Genomic DNA, 20,860 nt, shown 5'->3' on the forward strand with positions numbered 1-20,860 from the left:
TCCTGGTGGGAGACCCCACACCCTTCCTAATAAATACTTCTACAATGGAATCCCCCTATACACCTGGGGAGTCTCATCTCTTGATGAATACTTCCAGTTGGGGAGGCTGGATTGACTTGGGAACTATAGAGCTCCAAAGGGCTAAATGCTGGAGGCTGAGGAGCCCAGATGCCTGGGAGCCCTGAGGGTTCAGGACCAGTACCAGACCCCACTTGATTTCTTCCCACCCCAACCAGTCCAGTAACTTTCACTCTCTCTTACCAGCACAGAGGCTTTTTGGCCTCAAAACAGCAGGGAGAGGAGTGTGTTTAAAACTTCATGGGGTGGGGATGCCCCCCCCCACATTCACCTTTTCTCAGTCACCCAGGGAAAGAGCCCACAGCTGTAGCCTCCAACACACAGTCCTTAGGACAGACACCTGACAGAGGCCACTAGTGTCAAACTGTTAGAAGGTTGCAGGTGTCACTGTCCTGCTTGCTAGAAATGCACTTTAATTGTGATAGGGTCTTTTAGACTCCCAGTTCTAGGAGAGGACCTTGGAAATGCACCCCCACCCCAACTACTCTCTCTCTTCCACCAACCTGGGCTTGAGCAGGGGCTTTTCCAAGTTCACTCATGTTATGGGGATACTGAGGGTTCCCTGATCCCTGCGTCCCCCCCCGCCCCCCCACCCCGCACAGGCTGTGTGGAGACTGGGTGTCTGTGTCCACAGCCCACAGCACTGTGGCCTCTTTGCGGCCACAGCTTTGCTGTGGAAAATGCTGAAGCAGTTTCTAGACGGAAGATGTTGGGACCAGAGGTCAGAAGAACCAGACCTGACCCCTGACACACACACACACACACACACACACACACACACACACACACACACACACACACACACACACAGTTCCGCCTGGAGAGCTCTCTCCTTTTGCTGGCTCTGGGCTTCTGAGGCACCACTTTCCACTCCCGATGGAGTCCACTACCACTGACTGACTGACTGAAGAAAGATTTAGGGAAGGTTAGCATTGATGGGTAGTCAGGGCGGCGGAAGTTCTGTCCCCCACCGTGCCTGTGTGAGACTTGGATAGGAAAAGAGCTCATTCTGCAAACAGGCTCAGGATGGGAAAGATTCTCTCTAAGCAGTTTCCCACGTGGCCTCACTCTTAAGAAGGATCCAGAGCCCTTCTATCACTGAATGTTAGGTTTTTAGAAACATTCGGAGCTTGCTGCCAGGTTGGTTCTGTTCTTCGCCACAATTCCTAGGAGACAAGGAGAAAACGAGGCTAAGAAACCCGGGAACAGAGAATAAAAGAGCTCGTCCAAGGTCAGACCCTAAGAGGGCTGCGTTGCAGGCGGCTGCTCTTAGTTCGCGTGTGCGAACAAGCGGGGGGTTCCGGGAGGCGCGCAGGGCCGGAGTGGGCGCGCAGGTGGCGGGACCGGAGCGGGCGCGCGGCGCGGGCGCAAAGAACAAAAGGGCGCCCCACTCCCGTCCCACCCGCCTTCTCTTGGCCAATCGGCGTAGCCTGAACAGCAGAGGCCCTCTAATTGGTTACACATCGACCAATCACAAGCCAAGACTGAGAGCCCCAGCGGCCCCACGTGGGGTGATGTTCCTTGCTAGAGAAGGGCGGGGCACGGAGCTGGGCCGCGATTCGCGCGCCTCGGGGACCTGACGGCGACCCGTGCAGCCCTGGGGGATCCCCTGCGGTCGCCAGTGGACCTCGTAGCCTCTGGTCCCCATGGGGGCGTCGTCAGGCTCCTGCAGCGCCTTGGGAGTGCAGAGTCTCCGGGATGGGAGGTGGTAGGGCAAACATGGGGCTGTCCCCCGCTCCCATGGGAGGTGATGGGGGAGGCAGAAGAGCGCCACCTGGGTTTGGCTCCGAGGCTGGAGCTGGTGGGGTGGAGGAAAGGAAGACATGGTCCTGCTGTTTAGTGGCGGAGGCATCAATTCATTCTTGGATGGAGTCCGGTTTTGACACTTCCTCTCATGCCCTGGGGACACAAAGAGAGGTGGCCTCTGTGCAAGCTTGGGGGCTAGTCCCCCCCTGGCCGTTTCCATTAGTTTCCCCTCCAAACTACTCCAAGTGGAACATACTAGAATGTTTTTTTGATACGGGCAATTGACACGGTCTTACATTTTTATGGCACCCTCAGACGGGACATTTGAGGAGAGTTGAATAAATGGAAAATACATGACTTAGAGGAGAGATGTCTAGTACCCAAGCCAGCAGCGAAGGGGAGCTGCCGCCGCCACCCCAGACCTGGAGAGCAGTTACAGTGGAGAAAGAGACCCGGTTCAGGAGCTGTGACCTTGGAAAGGAGACTCGGTGACCTGGCAGGGAGGTGCTGGGTGGTGTATACTTTCCTCAGACTTGCCAGTGCTTCCCGCTGGCTGAATAGAGGCCCAAGTTGGAGCAAAGGAATCGAGTGAGGCCAACACTGCCTACAGTCAGTTACTGCTCTGGGTAGGAAGGTGGGGTAATGGTGGTCATAGCTATGGCTGTGTGTCAGGGTGCATTGGCCCAGCAAGAGGAGTGTGTCCTGCACTTGCACTCAAGTGTGAATAGAGGTGTCTTATGAAACACTGGGTTTTGTTTGCGAGCAGTAGGCGGATGCCACATAGGTGAGGCCCGGTAGCTGTCCGCATGTGCAGCCTTGGGATGGATGGGTGGCGCTGGGTCGAACCTCTGTCCCCACAGAAGACATCCTGCAAGTCGCAAAGTGGAAGACGCTGTTTGGGTCCCTCAGCTGCCCTGCTGGATGTGCTTTTTCTTTAGGTGCTTGCGCGGCTCCACAAGCCGCAGGTCTCAGGGCATAGCAGGGACCTAAGCGCCGTCTCTGGGACTTGGATCCAGTTTACTGGTGTCCTTTCAAGGGCCTGCTTCGTCATTCGGCACACACTGGAGTTTGCCCGGATGACTGAGGCAGGAAGCATTTAGTCATTCAACAAGTCTTCTGTGAGACTTCTGTAAGGATGGGCTCAGCCCTGGAGGTGCCTGAGGGGGACGGGGGTGGAGGTAGCGGGAAGGCACGGTTCAGGCTTGGAAAAGTTTATGGTTCACTGTGTGGCCACACTCAAGTCCAGGTGAAGCGCGGGAACCACAAGAAGTTTAGAAAGGCTCCTCACTGGGGCTGGGGATTTAGCTCAGTGGTAGAGCGCTTACCTAGGGAAGCAAAGGCCCTGGGTTGGTCCCCAGCTCCGAAAAAAAAAAAAAAAAAAAAAAAAAAAAAAAAAAAAAAAAAGGCTCCTCACAAAAATGGAGATCAAGGAAAGCTTGAGGCAGCTTTTAAAGGCAGGTAGGAGTTGGGTGGTGGACAAGGCAGAGAAAGGGCAAGGGGCAAGGAGGCGATACCAGGTGTTCTGAGAATGTGGCACTTGGCAGGTGTGGTTGTGGGCAGCAGGGACACTGGCAACACCCCCGTCTCATCATAAGGTGATAACAACAGGATGACTTGGGTAACTGCAAGGAGGATGTGCTGTGTGCAGTCCAGTGTCTTTTTTTTTTTTTTTAAAAAAAGATTTATTTACTTATGTATTTGAGTAGCTGTCTTCAGACACACCAGAGGAGGGCATCAGATCCCATTACAGATGGTTGTGAGTCACCATGTGGTTGCTGGGAATTGAACTCAGGCCCTCTGGAAGAGTAGTCAGTGCTCTTAACTGCTGAGCCATCTCTCCAACCCAAGTCTAGTGTCTTGCAATTGGCAATTAAAGGCTCAGCGCATGCACACACACACACACACACACACAGGCTCTGGTTGTGGTCAAGGAGAAGTGGGCTGCGGGCTTGTGAGCTGAGTTGCCTGTGTGGGGACCGTGGGTGACTTCAAGTAAGGACAGCTCTCCTGTTCTTCTGTCACACATGCCTCACCTGTCTGAAGTTGCTGTCCTGTAGTTCACAGGTCTGGCCCCAGCGTCTTCAGCCTCTTGCCTGCTCCAGGCAGCCTTCTGGGGAGCAGAGGCAGCAGATAAAGTGGGGCTGTGCGTGCCAAGCCCAATTCTGCTGTTAAAACTGGTGTTTATGGGCCTGGGAACAGTAGTGTTAAGTCCAGATCCAGCTGCTTTGAGCCCTAGGGCAGCCGGAGAATGGCACTTTGGAGGGAGTCAGGCAGTGTCCTCAGAGAAGTCCTGGCTATGGTGCTGGGGTATGGGTGCCCTGGGGAGTTGGAGCAGACATCATCTCCTGATGAGACCCTACAGAAGATGGCCAGAAATCAATAGCTCAACCTGGGCATGGTGGTATAGAGTCCCCGAGTCTCCAGAGGAAGCCAAATGCTCTGAACAGGGACGGAAACAGAAAACACAGAGGCTGGCCTGATGGTTGTAGTGGCAATTCCTTCAGATACACATGTGGCAATGTGACATCAGACAGATCCATGGTATGCATGCATGCATGCATGCATGCATGTGTGTATGTATGCATGTATATATGTGTATATATGTGTGTGTATGCATGCATGTGTGTATATATGTATGTGTGTATCTGTATGCATGCATATATGTATGTATATGTGTATACGTATATGCGTTTATGTATGTGTATATGTATATATGTATGCTTGTATGTGTGTGTATCTGCATGCATGCACATATGCGTGCATGTGTATATATGTATGCATTTATATGTGTATATGTGTGTATATGTTTACATGCATGTATGTGTGTGTATATATATGCATGTTTATGTGTGTATCTGCATGCCTGCACATATATGCATGTATGTGTATATATGTATGTGTGTATGTGTGTATATGTGTATATATATGTATGCATGCATGCATATGTGTATATATGTATGTTTGAATGTATATCATGCATGCATATATATGTGGGTGTATATGTGTGTATATGTATGCATGTATGTATGCGTGTGTACATATGTCTTTATGTCTGTCTGTATGCATGCATGCATATATTTTGTAGTGCTGGGAATTCAATGGCCTTGTATCTTCTTGGAAATGGCTCTACTACTGAACTACGCTGTAGCTCTGCCTCTTTTTACCTTAAACGTTTGGGATAAATGCACTACTCCAAAAATGCAGGAGGCAGAACTTCTGCCCTGCAGGGGTTCTTGGTGCCCTTCCCCCTCCAACCCTAAGGCAGAAGTTGCTTTTCTCCCTCCCTGCTGACTGGCTTTGCCTGGCTAAGCTGGGGATGGTTGTGCTGTCGGTCGGTTGTTACTGTAGCTCCCGGGGGGCTTTCTCCGCAGTGCCAAGCTCATGTTCTCCATGTTGTGGGGCCATGGGGTGTTCACTGACTTCTCTGCACATCCACTGTCACTCAGAGCAGGGCAATAGCTCTTCAGGAGGAGGTTCTAGTGGCCCCATAGCCTTTCAAGCATTTTGTATTTCCATCTCTTTCTGTCAGTCATGAGGGAAATCTAAGGGCACGCATGCCACTCCTTAATCTCCCAAAGCTCAAAGGAACCTCAGCCACACAGTCAGAGTTCAGAAGACCAGACTGTCTGGGCTTGAGTCTGCTGCAGGAAGGCTTTGGTATCAGCAAGAACAGGCCAGAGAAGAAGAGGGCTGGGGTTGGGGTGGGGTGGGCAGAACTCTGGGTGCTGAGGACACTGTGGTAAACACGGAGGCAGGAGCCTTGCCATCATGCTAATGACAGACCAGGGAAGGCAGCAGTCAAATAAACCCACAATAAATACATGATTGCAGACGGTGATGAGTGTTCCGTGCTGTTAGAAGGCCTGACCTGGCAGTGACATCAAACTATAGAAGACTGTGCCCTCAGGGACGAGAGTGCTAGAGGGACTCTTAAAGGGTGTCCTAGCCAAATGCGGGTGGGGGCTTGCTCAGTGCACAGTGCAAGCCATGGATGAGGAAATTGGGGGTGGGGATCTAGTAACTGAAAGTCATGAGATGGTGTGTGTGTGTGCATGTGTGTGTGCATGTGTGTGTGCATGTGTCTGTGTGTGTTCATGTGTCTATGTGTGTGCATGTGTCTGTGTTTGTTCATGTGTGTTTATGTGTCTGTGTGTATGTGTTCATGTGTGTACATGTGTGTGCATGTGTGTATGTGTGTATGTCTGAGTATTTGTGTGTGCATGTGTTCATGTGTGTGCATGTGTGTATGTGTGTATGTCTGAGTATGTGTGTGTGCATGTGTGTATGCATGTGTATGTATGTGTGCATGTGTGTATGTATGTGTATTTGTATGTCTGAATATGTGTGTGTTTGCATGTGTGACGTGTGTGTGTGATGTGTGTGTGTGTGTGTGTGTGTGTGTGTGTGTTTCCATCATCAGAAGCACAAGTTCCTGTCTTGTCCCTCAACCGTTTCCAAATGTGGCTTCCTTCTCATAATAAAGAGGATAGTTAATGCTCCAACAATCTAGTCTACATTCCAACCAGTCGGAAGAGAAAAAAGGCACAGCGCTGTGTTGAGGGACTCTTCCTATTACATGTTCAGCTGCACATAGCTGCAAGGGAAGCTGGGAGATGATGCAGTTTTCACTCTGAAGGAAATGGGAAGGTTTGGTGTTAGAGATCTTCTTAGTAGCTTTTTTTTTTTTTTTCTTTTTTTCCAGAGCTGAGGACCGAACCCAGGGCCTTGCGCTTGCTAAGCAAGCGCTCTACCACTGAGCTAAATCCCCAAACCCCTCCCGGTAGCTTTAAAGGAAAAGAAAGCTAATGCTGAGAGTGGGAGACTCTCTGTAGCCACATGCAGGACTCAGCCAATCTTTATTGAAGCCGCAGGCCAATGCCCGCTTTATCACCCGTTCACACACAGAGGAACCAACTCCCAGGGAGCTGATTAGTCTGCCCAATCCAGTTGGGGACAGCCTAAGAAGAGGCAGGTTAGGAAGCTCCAGAACTTTGACTCATGAGGTGTTCTCTTTTCTCTCTCCTTCCTTTCCCCTGTCTGTCTATCTATCTGACTGACAGACTGTCACTCTCTCTTACTCTAAATTTTGAAAGCCTCGTGAATTTGTGTGTCAACCCTGTACAGGGGCCATGCTAAACTCCATATCATCCCAGACTTAACCTAAGCGCACAAGCTTTTCTTTTTCCTCACAGTCTCCTCTTTGGGTTCCTTGGGAACGAGACAGTCACCGTGTAGACCAGGTTCTCCTATGTAATGCTGATTGGCCTGGGGAACTCACTCTGTAGACCAGGCTGGCCTCAAGTCACAGAGATCCTCCTGCCTCTTTTCCTCCTAAATTCTGGGACTAAAGGCGTGTGCCACCACTGCCCGGCTAAAGTAGACATTTTGACGGCTGTTTTCATTTTAGTAGTACTGGGGATTGAACCCAGGGCCTTGGACATGATAGGCAGCACTCTGCCCCTGAGCTATTCTCAGCCCTGGGTCATGTGTTATCATCTTTTTATGTGAGCCCTGAAGGGCTTGCACACTGGCAGTTCTTGCTTTAGGTTTTTGTTTGTTTTGTTCTGTTTTGTTTGTTTTCTTCTTTCTTCTTTCCCCTCTCCATCCTCCTTTAGTTTTCATAGACAGGGACTTACCTTGGCCTGGAATTTGCTTTATAAATCAGGCTGGTATAACTTATGGATATCCTCTGAAGTGCTGGGGTTGAAGGTGCATACCATCATGCCCGGCTCAAGTCTTAATCTTTGCCATGGTTATGACAGTTGACACTGCCAGCCCCTGGTCCAAAGCAAGGAGGGCTCTGCTCCCTCCTGGTACTGAGATCTCACAGGGAGGAAGCCAGGCCTTCCTGAGGGCTGGGGAATAAAGTGCAGGTTGCTTTGTTTAACTGGAAGCTGGTTCAGGACATGAAAGAAAGAAAATATGCATGGCTCCAGAAAAGGCGCCCTCCTCTCTGTTGTTCCTGGGCAGAGGTGCAGATGGGAAGGCCGCTCCCTGGTTGGGCAGATCAATCCTTATCCTCGGGGTCAGCCCTTGCATCCCTGCCCAGTCAGAGTTGCAAAGGTCCTTCTTCGTTAGTTATCTCATCAGCACACCACAGAGGATGTTTCTGAGGTTCCCTGTCCACACACAGGCAAGCCCAGTCAGCCCACATCCCATCTCCCATTTCCCCAGGGCTGTGCTTGGGGATCCTTGTCCATGAGTCACCTGGTGTCTTATTGTAGGTTCCATATCACAGATGGAAGCTCTGACACAAGATGGAGGCTAAACCTTGGTCACTGGTATGGCCAGAAAACCCCAACTCGTCCTCTGCTCTTGGTTCTGGCCAGAACTTGCCCCAGTCCAGGTAGGGGTGAGGGGCCAGCTGCTGCTGCTGCTGCTGCTGTTCCTCCTCCTCCTCCTCCCTCCTCCTCCTCCTCCTCCTCCTCCTCCTCCTCCTCCTCTTCATTCTCCTTTTCTAAAAGGAGGTATTTATTTATTTCATGTATGTGAGTACATGGTCTCTGTCCTCACACACACACCGGAAGAGGGCATCAGATCCCATTACAGATGGTTGTGAGCCACCATGTGGTTGCTGGGAATTGAACTCAGGCCCTCTGGAAAAGCAGTCAGTGCTCTTAACTGCTGAGCCATCTCTCCAGCCCCAGCTCCATGCTTTTTAAAAGTTAACCCTTGGGCTGGAGGGATGGCTCAGCGGTTAAGAGCACTGACTGCTCTTCCAGAGGTCCTGAGTTCAATTCCCAGCAACCATATGGTGGCTCACAACCATCCATAATGGGATCCGATTTCCCCTTCAGGTGTGTCTGAAGACAGCAACAGTGTGCTTACATGCATGGAATAAATAAATAAAAAATAAATCTTAAGGGGTTGGGGATTTAGCTCAGTGGTAGAGCACTTGCCTAGCAAGCGCAAGGCCCTGGGTTTGGTCCCCAGCTCCGAGAAAAAAAAAAAAAAAAGAAAAAAAAAAATCTTAAAAAAAAAGTTAACCCTTGGAGTGGTTTTTCATCTTTTTTTGTTTTGTTTTTTTCTGTTTTCTGCAGGGAAGTGCTGTAAAGTCTCGCTCATCTACTTGAGGCTGGGCGGGCACCCTCATAGGAGCTGTTTGCGAAGCTGGGCTGCCATAGTTTTGGCTAGCCGGCACTTCTCGGGGCCATGAACTTGGCGTGAGGGAGGGCCAGAACAATCTCTTTTGTGTACTCCTTTCTAAGCCATGCAGGACAGCTGGGTGCACCTGTTTATGGCCAAGGGGGCTGGGGCATACCCAGTTTGAACTGGACAGCTGGATTTCACACTTGCTAGACTTAGCCAGTAAAATACAAAATGTTAGGTTAAATTCAAACTTCAGATAAAGGAGTCACTTTTAGTGTAACTATGTCCCAAACATTTCATGCAACGTTTATATTTTACAAATATTTGCTCCTTCTCTGAATTCAAATTAAATCCTACGTTCCGAAATTTATCAGAGTCTGGTTCTTGCCGGCATCCTGGTACCAAGCATTCTGGAGGAAACCACAAAGAGGACAGTGTATCCCTCGTGACCACGCCCAGGAAGGACTACTACTGCCTGTCGTTCTCTCAGGAGAAAGCTCTGACTGATTAGCTCATCCTGGGTCAGGTGCCCACCTCACTACCAATCGCCATGGCTAGGGGGAAGTATAAGTGCTGTGATTGGCCTACCCCGAGTCATGTGACTAGAGGAGCACATGGCAGTCTATAGACCCAAATGAGGACTTTGCAGGAGTCCGTAAACGCGGAATAGGCTCCTCACTGTAGTAGCCTGGGCACCGAGGTTGTGGTCTTTTGATGGCTTCTTGGTACGTCTTTAAAATTCTGTGGGCTAGCTAGAAGCTTGAAGTGTCGTTGCAGAAGCCTCAAACTGCGCATTCTGCCTCCAAGAGTGTATGGGCCTAACCTAGGCCTCCTGGTACCCTTGGGCCCCTGTGAGGGTCTTTCCATACTCATCTCCAGCCCTCCACGTTGCTCCTCTTGCTTGGAGGCACCCCAAAACGGGAGACATGTTAGGGGCCTCGGGGTACCCTAGACCTGATTGCTTCACTTCGGGCCAGAGAGGGCAGCTGAGGACCTAGAGGGGAAAGTGTAATTACCCAGCAGTGCGCATCTCCTCACTTGCCTGCTCGCCGCAGCCCCGAGCCTGTTTCTCCTAAGTGGAAACAGATTTCCTGAAGAGGGGCAAGATCATAAACTTCTTTGGAGCCTTGCAAATAAAAATTGGCTGTTTTAACTTTCCCTCCTCAGCAAACTCAACTGTGAGGAGGCCTCTAGACTGTTCCGCAGCTGTTGGGAGGGCTGCTTTTCCAAGGTGAGACCTCAGGTGAGTTCCAGATTAGCCTAGGAAGGACAGAAAGACAGACAGCTCAGAAGGAAATAGGCTGTGCTATGCAGGTCTAGGTCACAGCCCATGGGCAGAAGATCCACGTGCTTAGAGCCCTTCTCTGATGATCTAGGATATCATCACAGGCCTCTTCCCAAAGTATGGCTAGTCCTGAAATCTTGGACCAGGCTAGAGGCATAAGCCACTTCTGGCTACCATCGGGGTTGTGGGTCTGCTGCTGAGGGAGATAGGACAGAGCAGAAGGTGGTGGCCTGGTGGCCTAGGCCGGTTTTGTTGGTCTCTCACATTTACCTTCTGAGGATGGCTGCCACCTGCCTTGGGTGCCCCAATGAGCAGCCAGGGACACACTGCAGAGGGGGACCGCAGACTCTACAGCTGGGATGGCACATGTGGAATACCCCTGTACACCGGTAGGAGGCCAGAGACACAGTGGAGGTGCATGGAACTCACAGAGCTGCTTACCCCGCAGCCATCCTTTGAACTCAGCAGCTGCTTTCTGTGCTACTGGGGTCTGCGGCTCCTCTGGCTTCAGGAAGGCCCTTCCCCCGGGGCCCTCAGGACTCCAGTGGGTTGTATGGAGGTCAAACGTGTCTAGACTGCAGAAGTTAAACAAGCACCCAGAGAACTCTCCTCTAATATTGCCCCAAACTGGTAGGGATGGGGTCCATTCCTCTGTCTGCATGGACTTGGGGTGGTTCTCAGGATTCCTGGGGGTGGGGGTGGGGCTGGGGGGCCAGAGACTCCACAGAGGGAGTGAGTGAAGTCTGCAGAAAGCCTTCTGAGCAGCTACCAGGCAGAGCCCCTCCTCCACAGCCCTGTCTATAGCAGGGATGGCTTTTAGCGCCTGCATCACCGCTCTCCTAGGGCCAGGCTCTATCTGGGTCCCAATCTGGCTTTTGTTGCCACCAGAGTTGGTCCGGGTTCCTGGTGAAGAGAGTGTATGTGGGATCCTCAGAGCTGTCCCTGGGGCCATAGCACCCCTCCATTCCTTCAGAGGTATGATGTTCAGGTAAGTCTGACAGACCCTCTTTCTGAGATTAGGCTTGTGGGGCAAAGGAGACTTGCAGGTTGAATGACCCGCTTGGGGTCCTCCTCACTCCTGGGAGCCTCTCCCTGCAAACAGCCCTCTTGCACTGCATGTCTCTGTATCTCTTTGCCTCAGCCTGCCCAGCGCTGGGGCTCTCCATGCTCCTGCCAAGTTTTTCTATGGGGTCCCCCACAAATGTGGAGAAAGGGCTCCATCTCTGATCTATCCGATGGGCATGGCAGGTAGACAGCAAGTTCACATTTAGTGCAGATCTCTGCACAGGGAATGGGCGAATGCAGGCCCCAACCGTGTGCCCCATAGAAGCAGGTGTCTCAGGAAGAACCCAGTCAATATAGGGCCACACTCCAAGGGAACCTGTTGCCACCGGGTCCCCAAGGAGCTGCTGCAGAGAGAGAAGCTGGGACCCCCCCTCTCCTGACAGCAGGTGGAAACCTACGTTCCCTGTGTCCAGTTGTCTAACTGAGGTCTTGTTATATCCACCATGTTCGAATCCCACCAGGAGGTGTTGAAACAGTAAACCCTGGGAGCTGAGTCCTTACAATGGGACCCCTGGTAGGGACTGGGTTAGCCCTGCCTGGGTGCTGGTTCTCAGGCTGGTTACCAGAACCCTCACTCTAGTCTCACAACAGGTTGGGGGCGAAGCCTGTGACGTAAGAGTGAAATCAGAGAGCAGACACTGCAGGGCCTGGGCTCCCCATGTCACTTGCCAGCCTTTGCCCTGCCTACCTGTCCCCAGAGTAGGCTGGAGGGCTGGGTTGTATAAGACTCATGGTTCCCTGTCAGCTACAGTCTGGTGCCTGGGGGGACAGAGAGAGGGCTGGATGTGTCACCAAGGGAGAGGCTCCTCACTGCTTGTGGCCTGTGGAGATGCAAGAGTGTGTGGTGCACAGGAGTGGCTCAAAAAGCAGGAGGCTGGATCTCTGGTTGTCGGGGTAGGAAAGTGGGGGAGCTCCACAGGGCCTGTGTGAGTAGTGGGTGGGGGTGGGGTGGGGTGGGGCTGAGAGGGACAGGATTGGCCTCAGGATGGCAGAGGTGAGGGTAGGGAACCACGAGCTCATTCTCCTGGCCTGGCTGGCTACTCCAGGCGCTTTCTTAGCCCACCTGTGAGCTGAGGCAGCCCCTCTTTACCTGCCTCTGCACCTGAATGCTTCAGACAGGATGCTTATGCAGGGCTGTGACCCCGAGTCTCTGAGCACCTCTCAGAGTTGGTCACCGGTGAGGGTTCCCCTACGCCTGGCCTAAGTAGTTTCAATGCACCACCAGCCCCTGGCAACCTTGCCAGGGCTGGGGCCCAGCAATTAAAGCCCCCTCGTCTCCGATTCGTTTGTAGTATTAAAAACGAATTGCGATCAGCCGGGTTGTCATTTCTACCTGATAAAACATCACTTTTATTGATCTCGGCTCACCCAGTGCCGTCATTTATCTTGCTCCAGCGTTTCACATAATGGCTCGTTTGTCTTGATCAAAGTGGAGTCTTGCATGTTTAACCCTCGGGGCGCCACAACCCGTGTCCTCTCCACGTCCCCCCTGCCCTTGGACCAGCCCCTGTTCTGAGGGTAGCAGCGGGTGCTGGAAAGCCAGGACCACAATGTCTGAGGGAGCCTGGAGACACAGAGTCAGACTGGGAGTCTGCTCCGGGTGAACTGTGTCCTGTCTGTGTCCCTTGGAGCTCCTATCGGGAGGTCCTGAACTTGGGGACTGACTCGAGTACGGCATATTCGTAGCCTGCCTTGACATGTTCCTAGGCCCGTGAGCAGCACCCTCCTGGTCCTGCCTAGTACTCTTCTATACCAGTGCCTTTTGTGAGGAAATCTCTCCTGAGGTCTGGACCAGCCTGGCCCCTTTAACTCTGACCCAAGGTCGTCAAGGGAGCCATCTGTCTGTGGACTCTCAGTGTTTAGTGGCAATCTGCTTGCCAGCAAGTAGCCAAGGGCCTTACCCCTCCCCACTTCTAGCCACCATCTTCCTCTTCTCTCTACTTGCTCTGTCCTACTGGGGATTCCTTTCTCCAGGAAACTGCCTGGATCAACTCAGGGACAATCAGGGCTGCTTGCTTCACCGACCATAATTGTCGCCATTAGCCTGAGAACCCAGCGCAAGTCGTAGTGGTGTTCTGGGCTGGAAACGGCAGGACCCACCTCGTGGTGCTGTGAGGTGTTATCTTGGCTACCCGGCCCCAGTGTAGTGTAGCTGACCTCTCCTGCCTCTCCTGCCTGCCTGTCTGTCTGGGATCCTGAAGCCGTAGTGCCTTGGAGGCTGTTCAGCTGTTCCCTGCCATGTCTACTGCTCAGCTCCGCGACTTGGTAGGATAGAGGAGAGAAGCTCACGGTCTGCTGGAAGCCTTGCCAGGCTTCAAGGCAGATGTCACCAACCCCCTCCAGGCCCTGGCCCTGCCCACTTCCTTTCATCAGAACCTCCTTTTGTCTGGCCCCCCAGCTAGCTTTTTTTTTTTTTTTTTTTTTTTTTTTTTTTTTGGAGGGGGGACCGAACCCAGGGCCTTGCGCTTGCTAGGCAAGCGCTCTACCACTGAGCTAAATCCCCACCCCCCCCCCCCAGCTAGCTTTTGTGTCTCCTCTGCGTCCCCCTCCCTGCCGTGTGTGTGTGTGTCTGTGTATCTGTGTATGTGTGTCTGTCTGTGTATCTGTCTGTGTGTGTGTGATGTGTGTGTGTGTGTGTGTGTGTGTGTGTGTGTGTGTGTGTGTGTGTGTGTGTGTGTTACTGGGATAAAACCTGGAACCTAGCCTAGGTGCACACTCTTCTACCAAGTTACAGCCCTAGCAAAACAGGCAGGAGTGGCAGAGGACACTCGACGCTTCTGTCTCAGGGGTTTAGGAGCCGTGCAGAGACCCAGCCTCCCTCTGTGCCCAGCTGAGAACTCAAATTCCTGAAGTTGGATGTGTCAGGTGCACAGAGGGACCCTGGGCCAGAATCCCTGTGCAGTGCACTTGGGAGACAGTGGCCCCTGGGCAGCTAGGAATGGCAGGACGCCTCTCCCAAAGGTCATGGTCTCAGATAATGCCAGGACTGAGTGTTCAGTCCCCCCCATAGCTGACTCCTTTGCCAGCATCCTGCACACCTGGCCTCACGTCCCTTACCTATCAGCCTTTGGTAGGACTCAGAATGGGGTGAAGGAAGAATTTGGTGGCAGTGTATGTCGCAGATACCTGCTGGGCCACATAAGCACTCAGAGCTTTTCCTGCTCCCATGAGAGGGGCATCTCTTACCAAAGCAGTTCAGGGAAGGGCAGGAAGGTAACACTGGGGGGAAAGACATACCAGCCAGTCAGGTATGCAACACGGTCCTTACACATGGAGGTAGAAAGCTAAGGACCCCACCCTGCTCCCAGAGCCAGCCTTCCTGTTGCATATGCCCTGCTGGGGTTTCATCTCAGAGTATCACTAGTAAATTACAAGTCCCGGTCGTCTTGCCTGGTCAGTGTTGGGCTTTCTTTGGGTTTGCAGCCTCCTGACCAGGCCACATATGGTCCAGGTCCCTCCCTCTGAGTAGTCTTGGTCGCTTGACTTGCTGTCAATCCTCTGCTTACCCAAAAGAGATATGGCCTCACCGTGTAATCCTTGGCCGGCTTGGAACTTGCTACAAGGACCAAGCCAGCTTTCAACTCAAGGGGGCTCATCTGCCTCTGCGTCCTGAGCGCTGAGGTCACGGATGTACGGTGCCGTGTCTATCAGAACTGTTTCTTATTATTCTTGGCATAGCTGTCTGGCACGAAAGTTTTTTGTTGAACAAATCCATTCAGCCCTCGCCAAGGGAGTGTTCACAGTATGGAGCAGTAGTGTTTGGGGCTCTTCTTCCCCTTTCCCTGTTTTGTGGACTTTACCGTGGATGTATGAACTGGTTCAGCCTGGACAGGGGACTAACATTCATACCCGACTAACAAGTCCGGCCCTAGGATCAAAAAAGTCCTATGACTGGGGGTGGGGTTGGGTGTTATCTCTAAGCCTAAGGCCACCCAAACCCATTCTAGCCAGTCTTCCCTCAGCCCACACAGGAATGACCATGTGACACACACACACGAGGCAGGTACAGTCACAAGCACCTGTACAATAGTCATATATTTATTCTTAAGCAAGTTATCAATAAAAAATTTAATAGTAAAATGCCTTTACATAGAGTTTGCTGTTCATAAAACCTTTGTGTTTTTTTTTTTGTCTTGTTTTGTATTTAGTGTTTACATTGGAAAAAAAAATCCAAACAGCTTCTTAGTTTACACATTTACAAGAATCGTTTTTTTTTTTTTTTTTTTTTTAACCACGTTAGCCATAGTTGGGGAGGAAGGGTCACGCGTGTACACACAGAAAGGAAGGAACAGGGTGGGGGTGGGCTAAAGATGAAGACAGACACAGAGGACAGCTCAGCAGAGGGGACACGGAGAAGGCGACACACAGAACAAAGAGCATTTCTACTTGCTCCGGGGCTCCTGGTACTGGGGATCAGAGCAGCCTTTCTAGTGCCAGCCCTGGCTCTGGATTCTTAAGTCACCACCTTCCTGATTGGTTCCCTAGCTGTGAGCAGGACCGTGGTGGTCATCTCTTCCGACGACCGCCAGGAATGAAATATTGCACTCATGTGGAGAACAGAAACCCTCAGGGTGGCGGGACAGCCAGGAACGGGCACCCTTGGTTATCCTGTGGGCCACCAAGAGTGACCCTCTGAGCAACTAGTGAGAAAGATCTCTATCCCCTGGGTTCGGGACAGACTCCTGGTGGGCCTGAGCAAAGGAAGAGAGGCTGAGGGTTCCCAGTTATGGCTGGGCACCCATCAACACTCCTTACTTCCTGGGAAGCCTTGGCCCAGTGGGACATTGGGGACCATGTGTGCCACAAGGCGTTTTTGAGGACAAAGGCTTTTGGTCCATGGGTCTAGCCTGCTCTTTCCCTCATGGGAGAAGTGAGGACCGCTGGGCTCTCCTGGTGCTTGGGGCCAGGATGTGTGTACAAGAGGCCAGAAGGGACCCTTGTTGTATACTCCGTGCATGAACCTGCCATGCCGTCTGCCCTGCTGAGTGGCTATAAAAAAGGTCCAGAAACTGTCTGGGTGTGGGGTGGGCAGAGGGGCCCCAGGATCAGGGTCTGGGTTGAGAAAAGGGAACCAGATGGGTCTTTCCCCCTTGGGTGAGCAGCACCTGCCTTTCTACTGTTCTGACTCCAGAACCTCTGGTTCAGTCTCATCACTAACCACACTCGACGTTATCCAGAGGTGGTGGGGCCCCAGGGAAAGTGTCTGGTGGGGAAAGGGGGGGGGGTGCGTCGTAGTGGTGAGAAGTTACTCATGCAGAACTGTGGACCAGCCCCAGGCGGGCCCCAAATTCTGGCCCAGGCAGGGACCTGGACTAGCTGCACCATTGTGGAAGCCCTGCAGCTCTTGGGGGGAGGATAAGGAAGGGGCTGAGAGCTGGTGGGGACGGAGGGGGGTGGGGGCCGGCTACACCCTGCTTGAGTGAGACCAGGCTTCTCTCCCTGCATCAAACTGGCCATGGAGACGGAAACCAGAAACGACTTGGAATATTCAGGAACGAAAAAGTCTAAAACATCCATTTCTCTTATTGATACTTCAAAATATTTGTTCACTTGTTTTGTTTTAAACGGAGGTAAGAGATACGTGGCCGCCGCCACACTCCTGGGCTGCAGAGTGGGGCAGGCCGGTGCCGGCCTGCAGGCTGATCCTGGTTTTCATCTTGTGGTTGGAACCCCTGTCCTTCCAAGGGGACCGCCATCACTGCCCCCACCCCAATACTTTCATGGATGGGACGTATTGAAAGGAAATAAACCGGAGTGTAATTTCCTTCACACAGTTGGCCCCCAAAAGACTGGAGGGTATGACTGGGTCTCATGTGACCATCCCATGGCCTTTGGCCTCGCCCCCATTCCAGCAGCCTTTGCAGTCACAGATGCCCCTGTTGGAATTCAACTAGGCTGAGAACAGTGCATTTCCAAAGAAAACCCCAGGACAAAACCCCTACGCACTCACGCACGCACTCACGCACAGACGCACGCACGCACTCACGCACAGACGCACACCCTTGTCGCAAAGGTGGGGAAAATCCTTTTCCACTTTTTCCCCCATAAAACTTCCCCACAGAAATACAATATTTACATAGAGAAATAAATTAGACAACACACCTGATTTCTGCTTTCCCTGGTGGGAGACAGTCGGAGGTACTAGGGAAATATGGCTTGGATTCTAATCTCTCGAGAACTGCGGTGCAGCGGCAGAGCAGCCCGTCCCATGGGACGGGCCTGGCTCTCCCCCTGGAGCAGCTAGGATGGGACTCGGGGGTCCATCCTAGGAGCTCTCTCCAGAGAACTTCAAGGAGAAGCCTGATCCCGCCTTGGGGGGTGTGGGGGGTTGCATATTTGCTCAGACCAGCTCCTGGCTGGCTGACCTCTGGGCTGCAGCCATGGACGAGGGTGGGCAAGGCAGAGGCAGCTCAGCACAGGACGGGCACGCCGTCGGCTGTCACCAGGCGCCCAGTAGTAGGATCATAGGTGCCTGCCAAGTAGTAGAGGTCCTGCTGGTCCTGGTACTTGCGGCCCCGCATCATCTGTTCATACTGCTCCCGGCCCACCACTTGGCACTTGTGCGAGATGGTCTGCACATCATTCTCATCTTCGTGACAGGACTGGTATAGTGCGTTCTGCCAGGTGAGGGAACAGTGTTGGGACCCGCCTCGGCCGGAACACCCCACACCCGGGAAGAGTCTGCTGCTTGGGAAGGGTTTCTAGGACAAAGTGATGCTGGCTGCTCAGACAGTGCCCACTCTCCCACAGCCCCCGCCCACACCTCACCTTTCCGTCACTCTGCCGTTTCCCCAGCTTGGTCTCCTCAGGGTGGTAGAACCATTTGACCTTCACCACCATGTTGCTGCCCCACGACTCCCACAAGCTCTCGATGCGGCCGATATAGGGCAGGTTGGGCCGTCCGGCCGAAAGGAAGACTGCGCAGTCCCCAATGCGCAGCGTCTCCTTGCCTCGGACGATGGCCTTGTAGAACAGCTTCCTGGCTTTCCCCTTCATGCCTCGTCTCTGCAGGGCAGACCAGCAGATACCGAAGGGTGAGGAGGGACCCAGGAAGTTTAAGAAAAGGTAGTGGCCAGGGAGACTGAGAGCACGCAGAGGGGACAGGTAGTGCGTCTCCGCATGTGTTGGGGGGGGGGCAGAAAATGGGCATAAGTGTCACCCCTGCCAGATTCCCTGAGATGGGCTCCGCTCAGATTCTCTCTGTGCACTGGCCACAACAGAAATACTGCAGCAGAGTCCAAAAATACAAAAACAAAAACCCAGATAGCTGAGCAAGGTGATACACTGCACCTTTAATCCCAGCATTCGGAAGATAGGAGCAGGTGGATCTCTGTGAGTTAGAGGCCAGCTTGGTCTACACAACGAGACCCTGTCACAACCAAACACCGAGAAGCCATCACAAACGAACAGCAAGCCCCATCAATAAGCATGGGTCCCCTGCAGGTCGGGCAGCAGTAAAGGCTCCTCTGGCAGCCTAGCCAAGGGGCTGAGCAGCATGAAAATCTAGCACAATACACACACACTCTCAGTGTGCGGGTCCCCCGTGTGACCACACAGGCAGGACAACGCTCTTCACTTGTCATTCACAGTACTGGCTACTAGGTTACTGGTGGGTTTCTGTTGTTGCTTGTAGGGGTTTCCAAACGGTTTGAGAGTAAGAAAATAAAAATCAAAAATCAAAAACCAACCAACCAACCAAATGAAGAAAAAAACAGCATTCAGAAGACAGACAGAGGAAGATGGATCTGAGTTCGAGGCTAGCCTGGTCTACAGAGCAAATTCCAGGACAGCCGGGGCTACGTAGAGAAACTCTATGGGGAGTGGGGATGGGGCGCACTTAACCAACAGAAACCAAACGAACAACAAACCTAAAACAACGACAAAAACTTTGTGTCCCCTCCCCCCCTCCACCCGTTGCTAGAGTTAGGGCACTGTCCCTATGTGGGTGCTGGGAGACAGGCCACCTACCTGTGTGGGGTTTCCCGACCACTTCCAGAGCTGCCGGGCGGGCAGGAAGGCTGAGATCTTTGGCCGGTTTTCTACAGAGGGCAGCCGTTGCCTCCGAGAAAGCTCTTTGGCTTTGGAGAAGCTCAGGGCCTCCTTACGCTTGAACTTGGATTTGCTAACACCCGGGCCAGCACCTGCACCTGCACCAGTCACTCCAGCCCTGGACAGGAAGCAGCGCTGGGCTGGGCGTGGGCGTGGGCGTGGGGGCTGCTACCCTTAGAGCGCAGGGCTTCGGGTGGGGCCAGGAGAGCGGGTACAGGACGGGTGAGACAGGTCTGCAGCAGCAAGGTGGGGTCTTCGTCATCTGAGCTGTAAGATGAGTCCTCATTGTCTGAGGAACAGAGGCTGGAAGTGGACACGGAGCCTGAGGAAGAGGACGTGGACGAGCCGGAGGACGACGACGACATGGATAGGCGGGTGAGGAATCGGGAGGGAACACCGGTGGCTAGCCCCGGCCCATCCTCATCCTCATCGGAGTAGGAGCTGGGACAGTCACTATCACAGGGCAGTGGGTACTTGCGCAGAGCCAGTCCCATGGGTAGCGGATGCACAGGTGCCCGCCCCTTCTTGTCCTTGCCAATGAGGGCTGGGTGTGCGTAACTGGGGCTGGCCAGAGGTCGCCCCAGCTTGGGTCCAAAGTCCTTGTCGCTCATGAGCAGGGCCTTGCAGTTTTTGTTCTTGGGAGAGGTCACACCCTCATGGTCCAGCTTAACCAGAAACTCGCTGCCTGCCCGCCGCCTCCCGGCCTTTTCTACTTCAGCCCGCTCAGCCTTCTTGGCCCGAAGCAGCTTGTGGGCTCCTCCGGGAAGGCCTGCCCCAGCCCCTCCAAGGAAGGGTGTGTAGGAACTGGCCAGGCTGCTGAAGGAGTCAGCTCGGAAGCTGTTCCCAAACACAGGGGCAGCCATGCTATGCATGGGAAACAGGGTGTCCCGGGCCCGCAGCTTCTTGGTGCTTCCGTTGAGCTGGAAGAGGTTCTGCAGTACCCCTGGCCCTTTGCCACCTGCTGCTGCCGCAGCCACGGCTTTCCGCTTGGTCTGAGCCACTGCTGACCAGCTCAGCAGGGGGCTGCCTCTGCGGCCTAGGAAGTGGTCTGAGGCCCCCGTGGGGGACTTGGCACCTGAGGTTAGGAGGTCGACTTTGCCTGGGGGGGAAGCCAGGTAGGGTCAGCTGTACCTGCTGGGCCCACCCAGCTGTCTCCACTTACCCCTCCCTGACCCCAGCAGGCCCCATGCGCCTCCCGGTGACCACACCCCCAGGGGCCCTCCCTTCCCAACGCTCAACAGCTCTGCAAATACCGGCTTTGTCTTTGCAGCCAGATTTCTTCCCAGGGGTCTTAGAAGTTTCAGGGCCATCCTGCACTTTAGGGGACAGGCTGGGAGTAGGGGCTTCGCTGGGTGGGTGGCTCTCACTGGCGGCTTTTTTGGTCCTCCGGCAGCTGCTGGACACCAACAGGGCTGGCGAGGGCTCTGTACCTGTGGAGTGGACAGAAGGGGGCTCACTACGGGCCTTTGGTAAGCGGCTACCACCCTTTGTGGAACACTGGGCACATCTCCAGATTTGGCAAGGCCCAAGTCGGAGGGGCTTCTGGGA

At 53.2% G+C, this 20,860-nt stretch overlaps 1 protein-coding gene and 1 long non-coding RNA gene across 2 annotated transcripts in view; one reads left to right on the forward strand and one right to left on the reverse strand.

Moving 5' to 3' along the window:
• The first annotated feature begins 951 nt into the window (after positions 1-951).
• Positions 952-20,777, forward strand: LOC116908864. The gene is made up of 3 exons (XR_004389034.1): positions 952-1,309; positions 19,613-19,687; positions 20,706-20,777. It is a non-coding gene; the product is annotated as an uncharacterized LOC116908864 (long non-coding RNA).
• The window catches only part of Bahcc1 (BAH domain and coiled-coil containing 1), a 58,212-nt gene continuing 52,619 nt past the window's right edge, over positions 15,268-20,860 (reverse strand). Inside the window, 5 exon segments of the mRNA XM_032912304.1 lie at positions 15,268-17,880; positions 18,032-18,268; positions 19,232-19,453; positions 19,456-20,411; positions 20,566-20,742. Coding sequence (XP_032768195.1) covers positions 17,674-17,880; positions 18,032-18,268; positions 19,232-19,453; positions 19,456-20,411; positions 20,566-20,742 — 1,799 coding nt within the window. The 3' untranslated portion in view covers positions 15,268-17,673.

Source organism: Rattus rattus, chromosome 9, assembly GCF_011064425.1.
Source record: "Rattus rattus isolate New Zealand chromosome 9, Rrattus_CSIRO_v1, whole genome shotgun sequence".
NCBI classification, from domain to species: domain Eukaryota; kingdom Metazoa; phylum Chordata; class Mammalia; order Rodentia; family Muridae; genus Rattus; species Rattus rattus.